General features: G+C 40.9%; 1 protein-coding gene across 2 annotated transcripts in view; it reads right to left on the reverse strand.

Annotated features, from left to right (window-relative positions):
- LOC109567898 (ankyrin repeat domain-containing protein 26-like) overlaps positions 1-14,254 on the reverse strand; it is an 86,271-nt gene that overhangs the window by 35,376 nt on the left and 36,641 nt on the right. For both annotated transcript variants that reach the window (XM_070801944.1, XM_070801945.1), the window contains 3 exons: positions 12,514-12,610; positions 12,291-12,319; positions 12,123-12,195 (listed from right to left, as the gene is read on the reverse strand). In XM_070801944.1, coding sequence (XP_070658045.1) covers positions 12,123-12,195; positions 12,291-12,319; positions 12,514-12,610 — 199 coding nt within the window. The remainder of the gene's footprint in view (positions 1-12,122; positions 12,196-12,290; positions 12,320-12,513; positions 12,611-14,254) is intronic.

Genomic DNA, 14,254 nt, shown 5'->3' on the forward strand with positions numbered 1-14,254 from the left:
AATCTTAACAGACCCATCACAAGCATGGAAATTGAAACTGTAATCAAAAATCTTCCAGCAAACAAAAGCCCAAGTCCAGACGGCTTCACAGCTGAATTCTACCAAAAATTTAGAGAAGAGCTCACACCTATCCTGCTCAAACTCTTCCAGAAAATTGCAGAGGAAGGTAAACTTCCAAACTCATTCTATGAGGCCACCATCACCCTAATACAAAAACCTGACAAAGATGCCACAAAAAAAGAAAACTACAGGCCAATATCACTGATGAACATAGATGCAAAAACCCTTAACAAAATTCTAGCAATCAGAATCCAGCAACACATTAAAAAGATCATACACCATGATCAATTGGGCTTTATCCCAGGGATGCAAGGATTCTTCAATATCCGCAAATCAATCAATGTAATACACCACATTAACAAATTGAAAAATAAAAACCGTATGATTATCTCAATAGATGCAGAGAAAGCCTTTGACAAAATTCAACATCCATTTATGATAAAAACTCTCCAGAAAGCAGGAATAGAAGGAACATACCTCAACATAATAAAAGCTATATATGACAAACCCACAGCAAACATTATCCTCAATGGTGAAAAATTGAAAGCATTTCCTCTAAAATCAGGAACAAGACAAGGGTGCCCACTTTCACCATTACTATTCAACATAGTTTTGGAAGTTTTGGCCACAGCAATCAGAGCAGAAAAAGAAATAAAAGGAATCCAAATTGGAAAAGAAGAAGTAAAACTCTCACTATTTGCAGATGACATGATCCTCTACATAGAAAACCCTAAAGATTCCACCAGAAAATTACTAGAAATAATCAATTACTATAGTAAAGTTGCAGGATATAAAATCAACACACAGAAATCCCTTGCGTTCCTATACACTAATAATGAGAAAACAGAAAGAGAAATTAAGGAAACAATTCCATTCACCATTGCAACGGAAAGAATAAAATACTTAGGAATATATCTACCTAAAGAAACTAAAGACCTATATATAGAAAACTATAAAACACTGGTGAAAGAAATCAAAGAGGACACTAATAGATGGAGAAATATACCATGTTCATGGATTGGAAGAATCAATATAGTGAAAATGAGTATACTACCCAAAGCAATTTATAGATTCAATGCAATCCCTATCAAGCTACCAACAGTATTCTTCACAGAGCTAGAACAAATAATTTCACAATTTGTATGGAAATACAAAAAACCTCGAATAGCCAAAGCGATCTTGAGAAAGAAGAATGGAACTGGAGGAATCAACCTACCTGACTTCAGGCTCTACTACAAAGCCACAGTTATCAAGACAGTATGGTACTGGCACAAAGACAGAAATATTGATCAATGGAATAAAATAGAAAGCCCAGAGATAAATCCACGCACATATGGACACCTTATCTTTGACAAAGGAGGCAAGAATATACAATGGATTAAAGACAATCTCTTTAACAAGTGGTGCTGGGAAATCTGGTCAACCACTTGTAAAAGAATGAAACTGGACCACTTTCTAACACCATACACAAAAATAAACTCAAAATGGATTAAAGATCTCAACGTAAGACCAGAAACTATAAAACTCCTAGAGGACAACAGAGGCAAAACACTCTCTGACATACATCACAGCAGGATCCTCTATGACCCACCTCCCAGAATATTGGAAATAAAAGCAAAAATAAACAAATGGGACCTAATTAACCTTAAAAGCTTCTGCACATCAAAGGAAACTATTAGCAAGGTGAAAAGACAGCCTTCAGAATGGGAGAAAATAAGAGCAAATGAAGCAACCGACAAACAACTAATCTCAAAAATATACAAGCAACTCCTACAGCTCAACTCCAGAAAAATAAACGACCCAATCAAAAAATGGGCCAAAGAACTAAATAGACATTTCTCCAAAGAAGACATACAGATGGCTAACAAACACATGAAAAGATGCTCAACATCACTCATTATCAGAGAAATGCAAATCAAAACCACTATGAGGTACCATTTCACGCCAGTCAGAATGGCTGCGATCCAAAAGTCTACAAATAATAAATGCTGGAGAGGGTGTGGAGAAAAGGGAACCCTCTTACACTGTTGGTGGGAATGCAACCTAGTACAGCCACTATGGAGAACAGTGTGGAGATTCCTTAAAAAACTGGAAATAGAACTGCCTTATGATCCAGCAATCCCACTGCTGGGCATACACACTGAGGAAACCAGAAGGGAAAGAGACACGTGTACCCCAGTGTTCATCACAGCACTGTTTATAATAGCCAGGACATGGAAGCAACCTAGATGTCCATCAGCAGATGAATGGATAAGAAAGCTGTGGTACATATACACAATGGAGTATTACTCAGCCATTAAAAAGAATACATTTGAATCAGTTCTAATGAGGTGGATGAAACTGGAGCCTATTATACAGAGTGAAGTAAGCCAGAAGGAAAAACATAAATACAGTATACTAACGCATATATATGGAATTTAGAAAGATGGTAACAATAACTCTGTATACGAGACAGCAAAAGAGACACTGATGTATAGAACAGTCTTATGGACTCTGTGGGAGAGGGAGAGGGTGGGAAGATTTGGGAGAATGGCATTGAAACATGTAAAATATCATGTAGGAAACGAGCTGCCAGTCTAGGTTCGATGCACGATGCTGGATGCTTGGGGCTGGTGCACTGGGACGACCCAGAGGGTTGGTGGGAGGAGGGAGGAGGGTTCGGGATGGGGAACACATGTATACCTGTGGCGGATTCATTTTGATATTTGGCAAAACTAATACAATTATGTAAAGATTAAAAATAAAATAAAATTAGAAAAAAAAAAAAAAGAGTCTTCTCCAACAGCACAGTTCAAAAAACATCAATTCTTCGGCGCTCAGCTTTCTTCACAGTCCAACTCTCGCATCCATACATGACCACTGGAAAAACTATAGCCTTGACTAAACGGACCTTTGTTGGCAAAGTAATGTTTCTGCTTTTCAATATGCTATCTAGGTTGGTCATAACTTTTCTTCCAAGGAGTAAGCATCTTTTAATTCATTACAAATACTAAAACAAGTTGATATACTATGTGGACACAGGTGAGAAGGAGGTACTATGTAGCAAATTTCCCATGACTCCCATTCCCACTGGGAAAGCCAATTCTAAAAAATATGAAGTCACAGAAAACACAAGAAATATTTTAGTATTTGGTATCAGAGTTGCTTTTGCAGTTATACTGAATATAATCATAACTAATACTTATGAATTGACAGCCATATAAAAACATTGCTACAAAGTCCCATTTTGAGAAGACAGTCTCTAGATGGCTACCTAGTCTCCCAACTAGTCCCAGAGTTCTAAACATAATCCTGCTACCCACTCACAGGTGTATGCTAAATTCTAGCCTAAACGAACTTAACGTTTTCCTAACTCTCTTTGTTATTGATTGCATTACTATGGTCAGAGAGACAATGCAAACACCTTGCTAAGAGGTATTGATTGGCTGTAGATTGCATAAAAGGAGTCAGCACAAGGTAGACTTTGCCACAGAATCTAATTTGGAACCATCAGAAGGACGGTAAGGCCGTGCCCAGGTGGCCCACAGCTGAGTGCTCTGGGCTTCTGCATTATCTTCTTTGCTTCCTGTGTTTCCTGGCAGATCCAACTTGCATAGCTGACGGAGCGAGTAATTCCCTACCGGGAACACGGCTGCAGTCTTCATCTTCATTTTATCTATTACAGTCTTCTGTCCAAATTCTGTGGATGCTGACTGATTTTTGGTCATAGAATGGGACACCAAAGCACACTGACCATCAACTTTCAAATGCCTGGCTCTTTGACAAGTCTCATTCAGTTCAGTTCAGTTCAGTTCAGTCGCTCAGTCGTGTCCAACTCTTTGCGACCCCATGAATTGCAGCACGCCAGGCCTCCCTGTCCATCACCAACTCCCAGAGTTCACCCAGACTCACGTCCATCAAGTCAGTGATGCCATCCAGCCATCTCATCCTCTGTCGTCCCTTTCTCCTCCTGCCCCCGATCCCTCCCAGCATCAGAGTCTTTTCCAATGAGTCAACTCTTCGCATGAGGTGGCCAAAGTACTGGAGTTTCAACTTTAGCATCATTCCTTCCAAAGAAATCCCAGGGCTGATCTCCTTCAGAATGGACTGGTTGGATCTCCTTGCAGTCCAAGGGACTCTCAAGAGTCATCTCCAACACCACAGTTCAAAAGCATCAATTCTTTAGTGCTCAGCCTTCTTCACAGTCCAACTCTCAAGTCCATACATGACCACAGGAAAAACAAGTCTCATTATTGAGGCTCAAAGCAGCAGGAGCCCAATTTGAAAAATGTGAAAACAAAGTCTCCATTTATGAGAATGTGAGAATACAACTCTGACTAACTTGTACAAAGTCTTTCTTCAGAGAATCAGTTCCATGTCCTCCTCTCCCCTGAAACTCACTAGTCCTTCACAGCTTACAGTATCTCACATGTCACCATCATTCATGAAGAGATGTAAACTAGTGTGTCTCATTTCTTCTACTTTTTAATTGCCTAGTATTACTGATTTTGATTCACTCAACTTCTATTACATATTCTATATTCCATAAGAACTTTATCAATAATTATTTTTTCAACATCAGTTCAGTTCAGTTCAGTCACTCAGTAGTGTCCAACTATTTGCGATCTCATGAACTGCAGCACACCAGGCCTCCCGGTACATCACCAACTCCTTGGAGTCTACCCAAACTCATGTCCATTGTGTCAGTGATGCCATCCAACCACCTCATCCTCTGTCATCCCCTTCTCCTCCTGCCCTCAATCTTTCCCAACATCATGGTCTTTTCAAATGAGTCACCTTTTCACATCAGGTGGCCAAAATATTGGAGTTTCAGCTTCAACATCAGTCCTTCCAATTAACACCCAGGACTGATTTCCTTTAGGATGGACTGGTTGGATTTCCTTGCAGTCCAAGGGACTCTCAAGAGTCTTCTCCAACACTACAGTTCAAAAGCATCAATTCTTCTGCATTCAGCTTTCTTTATAGTCCAACTCTCACATCCATACATGGCTATTTTTCAACATACAAATATATTATTAAGAAAATGTATATCTACCTTATTTTACACTTCATTATGCCTTATAATACTGTGTGCTCTAGAGACCATGGTTTTAAAAACACTTTAATGAATCCTACTACTTTAATTAATGTTACAAACCTAGAAAACATTAAAAAGCAAAGACATCACTTTGCTGACAAAGGTCCGTACACAAAGCCATGGTTTCTTCAGTAGTCATGTACAGATGTGAGAGTTGGACCATAAAGAAGGCTGAGCGCTGAAGAATTGATGCTTTCAAAGAGTGGTCTAGAGAAGACATCTGAGAGTCCCTTGGACAGTAAAGAGATCAAACCAGTCAATCTTAAGAGAAATCAACGCTGAATATTCACTGGAAGGACTAACGCTGAAACTAAAGCTCCAATACTCTGGGCACCTGATGTGAAGAGCTGAATCACTGGAAAAGACCCTGATGCTGGGAAAGATTGAGGGCAGGAGGAAAAGGAAATGGCAGAGGATAAGATGGTGGGATAGAATCGCTGATGCAATGGATATGAACTCGGGCAAACTCCAGGAGACAGTGAGGCACAGGGAGGCCTAGCGTGCTGCAGTCCATGGGCTCACAAAGAGTTTGACCCGACTTAGTGACTGATCATCACCACCAACGACAACTTCTTTAATTACAATGAGATCATCTTTCTTCAAATTATCAATATCTTCAGAACTGATTTTTTAAGCCCTGGATAGACATCATAAACTTATATGAGACATGACAGTCTTGTGGGTGACTAATTGTTTCCATGTGAAAATAGGATAAGTCTAGGACCACACTGGATCCAAAGAGCACAGAGCACCATGAGGGAAGAATGAATGCAACACAGAAATATTTGCTTAAAAAAAAAAAAAAAAAAAAAAAAGGAACTCTAAGGTCTAAATTTCTTAAGAGAAATCAAAGAAACAAGCAAGAAATGTAAAAGTGAAACTTTAAACCCCATGTCAACACAAAGTCCCTTTATCATTTCACATCCAACCATGCCAATGGTTTAAAATGGTGGTTCTGTAGTGTGGCCTGAGAATTCCTGAAGTCCAGAGACCCACTGGGCCAGGGGATCTAAGAGGTCAATGCTCTTTTCACAACAACTCTAAACGTTACTTCCATGCTCAATTATGTTCTGAGTGCACACAGGAGTTCTTCAGAGACAGGATATGTGATATCAGAACTCTAATGACTAATGGAACTAGCCATTATGATTGTGTGTGCCTGTATTTTTACGTTTTTTAGTTTTATTTTCCAGGAGTCTCTGGCTGAGGCAAGGGTTGGCAGTGGCCTGCTGCAGGGTCAGGGGCACTGAGTGCAGCAGTGCATGCATGGGACCTGTTGAAGGAGGTGCCATTATCTTCATTACCTCCACCATAGTTTGGCCTCAGGTCAAACAATAGGGAGGGAACACAGCCCCACCCATCAACAGAAAATCAGAACAGGATCCAGTTTCCCCCTCAGTCAGTCTTTCCCATCAGGAAGTTTCCATAAGCCTCTTATCCTTATCCATCAGAGGACAGGCCGACTGAAAACTTCAATCACAGAAAACAAACCAAACTGATCACATGGACCACAGACTTGTCAATGAAATTATGAGTGAGCCATGCCATGAAGTGCCATCCAAGACAGACGGGTTATGCTGGAACATTCTGACAAAACATGGTCTACTGCAGAAGGGAATGGCAAACCACTTCAGTATTCTTGCCTTGAGAACCCCGTGAACAGTATGAAAAGGCAAAAAGATAGGACACTGAAAGATGAACTCCCCAGGTCAGTAGGTGTCCAATATGCTACTAGAGATTGGTGGAGAAATAAATCCAGAAAGAATGAAGAGACGGAGCTAAAGCAAAAACAACACCTAGCCGTGGATGTGACTGGTGATGGGAGTCCAGTCCAAGGCTGTAAAGAGCAATACTGCATAGGAACCTGGAATGTTAAGTCCATGAATCAAGGCAAATTGGAAGCAGTCAAGCAGGAGATGGCAAGAGTGAACATTGACATTTTAGGAATCAGTGAACTAAAATGGACTGGTTTGTGGTTTAGTCCGTAAGTTGTGTCCGACGCTTCTGAGCCCATGGGCTATTTGTAGCTCGCCAGACTCCTCTGGCGATAGGATTTTCCAAGCAAGAATGCTGGAGTGGGGTGCCATTTCCTTCCCCAGGAGATGTTCCTGACCCAGGCATCGAACTCGGGTCTCCTGCATGGCAGGTAGATTCTTTACTGACTGAGCTACCAGGGAAGCCCCCAGATGGACTAGAATGGGTGAATTTAACTCAGATGACCATTATGTCTATTACTGTGGGCAAGAATCCCTTAGAGGAAATGGTGTAGCCATCACAGTCAACAAGAGTCCCAAATGCAGTACTTGGATGCAATCTCAAAAATGACAGAATGAACTCTGTTTGTTTCCAAGGCAAACCATTCAATATCACAGTAATGCAAGTCTATGCTCTGACCAGTAACACTGAACAAGCTGAAGTTGAACTGTTCTATGATGAACTACAAGACCTTCTAGAACTAACACCGAAAAAAGATGTTCTTTTCAATGTAGGGGACTCGAATGTACAAGTAGGAATTCACAAGATACCTGGAGTAACAGGTAAATTTGGTCTTGGAGTACAAAATGAAGCAGGACAAAGATGAACAGAGCTTTGACAAGAGAATGTACTGGTCATAGCAAACACCCTCTTCCAACAACACAAGAGAAGACTACACACGGACATCACCAGATGGTCAATGACAAAATCAGACTGATTCTATTCTTTGCAGCCAAAGATGGAGACGCTCTATACAGTCAGCAAAAACAAGACTGGGAGCTGACTGTGGCTCAGATCATGAACTCCTTAATGCCAAATACAGACTTAAATTGAAGAAAGTAGGGAAAACCACTAGACCATCCAGGTATGACCTAAATCAAATCCCTTAGGATTATACAGTAGATGTGACAAACACATTCAAGGGATTAGTTTTGATAGATAGAGTGCCTGAAGAACAATGGATGGAGATTCGTGACATTGTACAGGAGGCATTGATCAAGAACATCCCGGAGAAAAAGAAATGCAAAAAGGCAAAATGGTTGTCTGAGGAGGCCTTACAAATAGCTGAGAAAAGAAGAGAAGCTAAAGGCAAGGGAGAACAGGAAAGATATACCCATTTGAATGCAGAGTTCCAAAGAATAGCAAGGAGAGAAGAAAGCCTTTCTCAGTGGTCAATGCAAAGAAATAGAGGAAAATAATAGAATGGGAAAGACTAGAGATCTCCCCAAGAAAGTGGGAGATACGAAGGGACAATTTCATGCAAAAAATGGGCACAATAAAGGAGAGAAATAGTATGGACCTAGTTCCAAAGAATAGCAAGAAGAGACAAGAAAGCCTTCTTCAGCGATCAATGCAAAGAAATAGAGGAAAACAACAGAATGGAAAGACTAGAGATCTCTTCAAGAAAATCAGAGATACCAAAGGAACATTTCATGCAAAGATGAGCTCAATAAAGGACAGAAATGGTATGGACCTAACAGAAGCAGAAGATATTAAGAAGAGATGGCAAGAACACACACAAAAAAACTATATAGAAAAGATCTTCATGATCCAGATAAGCACGATGGTGTGATCCTTTACTTAGAGCCAGACATCCTGGAATGTGAAGTCAAGTGGGCCTTAGGAAGCATCACTACGAACAAAGCCAGTGGAGGTGATGGAATTGCGGTTGAGCTATTTCAAATCCTAACAGATGCTGCTATGGAAGTGCTGCACTCAATATGCCAGCAAATCTGGAAATCTCAGCAGTGGCTACAGGACTGGAAATGGTCAGTTTTCATTCCAATCTCAATGAAAGGCAATGCCAAAGAATGCTCAAACTACCACACAATTGCACTCATCTCACACACTAGTAAAGTAATACTCAAAATTCTCCAGGCCAGGCCTCAACAGCACATGAAACGTGAACTTTCAGATATTCAAGCTGGATTTAGAAAAGGCCGAGGAACCAGAGATCAAACTGACAACATCCACTGGATCATCAAAAAAGCCAGAGAGTTCCAGAAAAACATCTACTTCTGCTTTATTGACCACCCCAAAGCTTTTAACTGTGTGGATCACAACAAACTGGAAAATTCTTAAAGAGATGGGAATACCAGACCACCTGACCTACCTCCTGAGAAATCTGTATGCAGGTCAAGAAGCAACTGCCGGGGACCAGCCCCGGCTGAACCAGGGTATTCGAAGGAGAGACGGCGTAGGCGAAGATCAGGAAACAATTGCTTAATTAAATGTTAATTAAGGATATAAAGAGTAATAGTATGAGGATAGCTCAGTAGGAAAATTCAGTGAAGAAAAGAGGCTGAAATAAGGATAGCTCAGTGAGGAAATTCAGTGGAGAAAAGAGGCTGAATAATTCAGCCAGAAGGTAAGAGAAAGAACGACATGGTGAGACCGAGTTTCGGTGAACAAGGCCCGCACTTTATTTTTCAAAGTAGTTTTTATACCTTAAGTTATGCACAGAGGATAATGGGGGAAGGGGTAGAGTCTTGCAGCAAACCAGGCTTTCTTCCTGCAAACTTATCATATGCAAAAGCTTAGGTGATTTGCATCATCTTCTGGCCCGGAGGCCTGTTAACATTTTAAGACCTTTTCTTCAGAAAACTTATTTTTCTCTAAAGGTGATTGGTCAGGAGCCACCCTCCAAAAGCATTAGATAAAGTTGCATTCGTACAGCGCAAAGGTGTGGTGGGCTACAAAAAGAATTAATTCAAGGGTCCCAGGTTACAAACATTAAAGCTACTATTTACACCAATTATATTAACCAATACACTGCCAGGGACACAGCAGGTAAGGGATATGGAAACTTAGCAGCAAACATTGGCCCAACAAGTGAAAATCCCTTCACCAATACAATTTCTAATCAATCTTTTAACTACTCAAAAGAATCTGTGTTTAGACAGTTTAGAACATCTCCTGCCTCTCACAGTTGGGAGGCTCTGAACAATCACATGTGGCCGGAAAAACCTATTCAGGCAGGCTAGAGGATTTCCAAAGGAGTTTGTAGGTTAAACACTGTCACACCCAGGAATTATTAACTGGAGCTGTAAGCTAACTTTTTTCAGAGAGGTAGTGGGGGACAGCCCCCCGTAAAGTCAGAGGTGTAGGTGAAAGCACAAAGCAGAAAGTAGGCAGACTCTGGTTTTGGGGGTATATGCTCGAGAATTTCCAGGGGGACTCCTGAAGCTCGATCCCGCCTTTGCGTATGCCGAGCCTCCTTCCTCATGACCTTTGTCATGGGCGGAGTTCCTCACGCTGGCTACCGGCAGTGATAGAATTTCCAGTTGAGCTATTCCAGATCCTGAAAAGTGCTGCACTCAATATGCAATATGCACTCAATATGCAATATGCCGGCTCCCGGCAAGCAACAGTTAGAACTGGACATGGAACAACAGACTGATTCCAAATAGGGAAAGGAGTACATCAAGGCTGTATATTGTCACCCTGCTTATTTAACTTATATGCAGAGTACATCATGCAAAATTCCGGGCTGGATGAAGCACAAACTGGAATCAAGATTGCCAGGAGAAATATCAATAACCTCAGATATGCAGATGACACCAGCCTTATAGCAGAAAGTGAAGAGGAACTAAAAAGCCTCTTGATGAAAGTGAAAGTGGAGAGTGAAAGGTTGGTTTAAAACTCAACATTCAGAAAACGAAGGTCATGGCATCCGGTCCCACCCACTTCATGCAAATAGATGGGGAAAGAATGGAAACAGTGACAGACTTTATTTTGGGGAGCTCCAAAATCACTGCAGTTGGTGACCGCACTCATGAAATTAAAAGATGTTTGCTGCTTGGAAGAAAAGCTATAACCGACCTTCACAGCATATTAAAAAGCAGAGACATTACTTTGCTAACGTCAGTTTGTCTCGTCCAAGCTATGGTTTTTCCAGTAGTCATGTATGGATGTGAGAGTTGGACTGTACGGAAAGCTGTACACCAAAGAATTGATGCTCTTGAATTGTAGTGTTAAGGACACTCTTGAGAGTCCCTTGGACTGCAAGGATATCCAACCACTCCATCCAAAGGGAATTCAGCCCTGAATATTCATTGAAAGGACTGATGCTGAAGCTGAAACTCCAATACTTTGGGCACCTGATGTGAAGAACTGACTCACTGGAAAAGACCCTGATGCTGGCAAAGACTGAAGGTGGGAGAAGGGGAAGACAAAGGATGAGATGGTTGGATGGCATCACCAACTTGATGGACTTGAGTCTGAGTAAACTCCGGAGTTCTGATGGACAGTGAAGGCTGGTGTGCTGCAGTCCATGGGGTCACAAAGAGTCGGACACGACGGAATGACTGAACTCAACTGAACTCCCATATAGTAAACATCAACAGACAGAAACAAAAGTTCCTTGGAATTCTCAATTATTTTTAGAAGTATAATAGGATCCTAAAGCCAACAACTTTCAGAATCACTGTTTCAAAAGATTATGTCTATCCAAGAGTCATGATTACTTCCCCTACTTCTAATAATCAAAGACACCACAAACTCTCACACACACACACACGCACATACAAACATACACACACACACAATCTGCTCATCAAAACATCTGATTGGCCTACAGTCATCTGTGTAACGACATTATAATGAAACAATTATAAGCTGAAATACAGCTGACATATTAGCAAGTGAAGTTTTACTCTAGGGAAAGGTTAGAGTTCAAAGAAGCATTATTGGACATTGGAAAAAACTTAGAGTCTAAAATTTAATCTTGGAGAGTTCCTGAGAAGTATAGAGATTCCAAATGGAGAACTTCAGAGTGTCAAAGCATATACAGAAACATCTTGAGTTGAAGCTTACAATTTAAAATTTTCTTGTTCTTATCCCTGTGAATATCTTTTGTTTCAAAACACAGGTATCAACAATAACATTTGCCTTATGTATGTCCAATTCTTCAATTAAATTTGAGAAGAAAATATTAGAAGTATGAAGACTGAGCATTTCAAATATTTCAGTTAACCCTCTTTCCAGAGTTAACTGTGTACTGCAAAATTACCTGAACTGGATGTTTGTAAATCCTTCATCCTGACTGTTTTATTAGGAACAGACTCTTTCATTCTGACTGCTGGCTGAATGGGGTTTGGAAACAAGTTGATTACTAAATAATGTACATAGGAGACGATCCACAGTTCAGAATTCAAGATAAAATCATAAATGTTTTTACCTTCACGTTAGGATATTTCCCAGGAGAGTCTAGAAGGAAAAAGGGACACAGAGTTAATTACATGTAAACATGTAAGATAAGATACATAATTGCCCTCCTTTTCTCATCTTTTTTCTCACTACCCATCTGACAGGTGATTTTCTTTGCCTATTAGAATGTATCAGCATTCCCATTTTCAATCAATGTTCTGTCAAATGATTTTTCTGTAAAACACAGTTCTTACCTTCTACTTGTCCATTTAATGTCTTTTTTCCTCTTTGACCAGCAGTTCCAGGTAAATGATCCACATACTTCTGTGGAAGGCTCTCAGAGATACTGTGCTAGAATGAATGATAACAATAAGTTACATGAAGGTTTCCTAATCGCTTTTGAAGAAATACCCTACACTTTTAACCTGGTTAAGACAGGTTTTGCCAAGATCCCACAGTTGCTATGTGACAGAACCAGGATGCTGAATTCAAACAGGGTGCTGCATCACCAAGCAGTGGCTGCCACATCTAAGAGACCAGGCCCTTCTTATCTCCTTCCATAGCTGCCACCTTCAAACAGGGCACCGTTACTTTATGTTACTTCAAGTACGGCGGCCATAAAGGTACTCTGCATGTGCTACTTAAGCTATCCAAAATGGTTTGCACTTACTAAAACATCACTAAAGCTAACTGCTGTTATTATAGCCCCACACATTTATTACTATTTCCTACGCTTTTGCTTCTCTTGAAATGTTCCTTGCAGATCAACTTGACAATCCAAAGGTAATAATACTACTTTCAAGCTTCAAGCACTATCTTGTCAACATTGATTTGGTAAAAAACCACAATGGAAATGAAAATCAAAACTACAATGAGACACCACCTCACACCAGGCAGAATGGCCACCATCCAAAAGTCTGCTACCTCTGCTGCTGCTTAGTCACTTCAGTTGTGTCCGACTCTGTGCCACCCTAGGACTGAAGCCTTCCAGGCTCCCCTGTCCATTGGATTCTCCAGGCAAGAATACTGGAGTGGGTTGTCATGCCCTCCCTTCCGACTCAGGGATCAAACCCAGGTCTCCCACCGAAGGCAGATTCTTTACCGCTCAGCCACAATGAGATATCACCTCACACCAGTCAGAATGGCCATCATCAAAAAGTCTACAAACAATGAATGCCAGAGAGGGTGTGGGGGAAAGGGAACCCACTTACACTGCTGGTGGCAAGGTAAATTGATACAACCACTATGGAAGATGGTATGCAGAGAAACTACAAATAAAACCACCATATGCCCCAGGAATCCCACTCCCAGGAGTACACCCTGAGTAAACCAAAATGGAAAAAGACACATGCACCCCGATGTGCATGAACACATTATGATAGCTAGAACAGGGAAGCAACCTAGATGGCCATCGACAAATGAATGGATGAAGATGTGGTGGTACATATAGACAAAGGAATATTACTCAGCTGTAAAAAGGAACGCATTTGAGTCCGTTCTACTGAGGTGGATGAACCTAGAGCCTATTATACCAGTGAAGTAAGTCAGAAAGAGAAATATAAATATCTGCTACTAACGCATATGTATGGAGTCTAGAAAGATGGTACTGATGAGTTTATCTGCAGGGCAGCAATGGAGAAACAGAGAGAGAGAACAGACTTAGAGACACGGGGGAAGGGGAAGAGGGGAGAGGGTGAGATGGATGGAAAGAGTAACATGGAAACTCACAATTCCATATGTAAAATAGATAGCCAATGGGAATTTGCTCTGTCACTCAGGGAACTCAAAGAGGGGCTCTGCAACAATCTAGAAGGGTGGCATGGAGAGGGAGATTGGAGGGGGGTTTGGGAGGGAGGGGACATGGGTGTACCTATGGCTGATTCTTGTCGATGTCTGACAGAAAACAACAAAATGCTGGAAAGCAATTATCCTTCATTTAAGAATAAATGAATTTTTTACAACCCTATTTGAACATTCACATGGTTTACTGCTTCT

Source organism: Bos indicus, chromosome 13 (genome assembly GCF_029378745.1).
Source record: "Bos indicus isolate NIAB-ARS_2022 breed Sahiwal x Tharparkar chromosome 13, NIAB-ARS_B.indTharparkar_mat_pri_1.0, whole genome shotgun sequence".
In the NCBI taxonomy this organism is placed as follows: Eukaryota; Metazoa; Chordata; class Mammalia; order Artiodactyla; family Bovidae; genus Bos; species Bos indicus.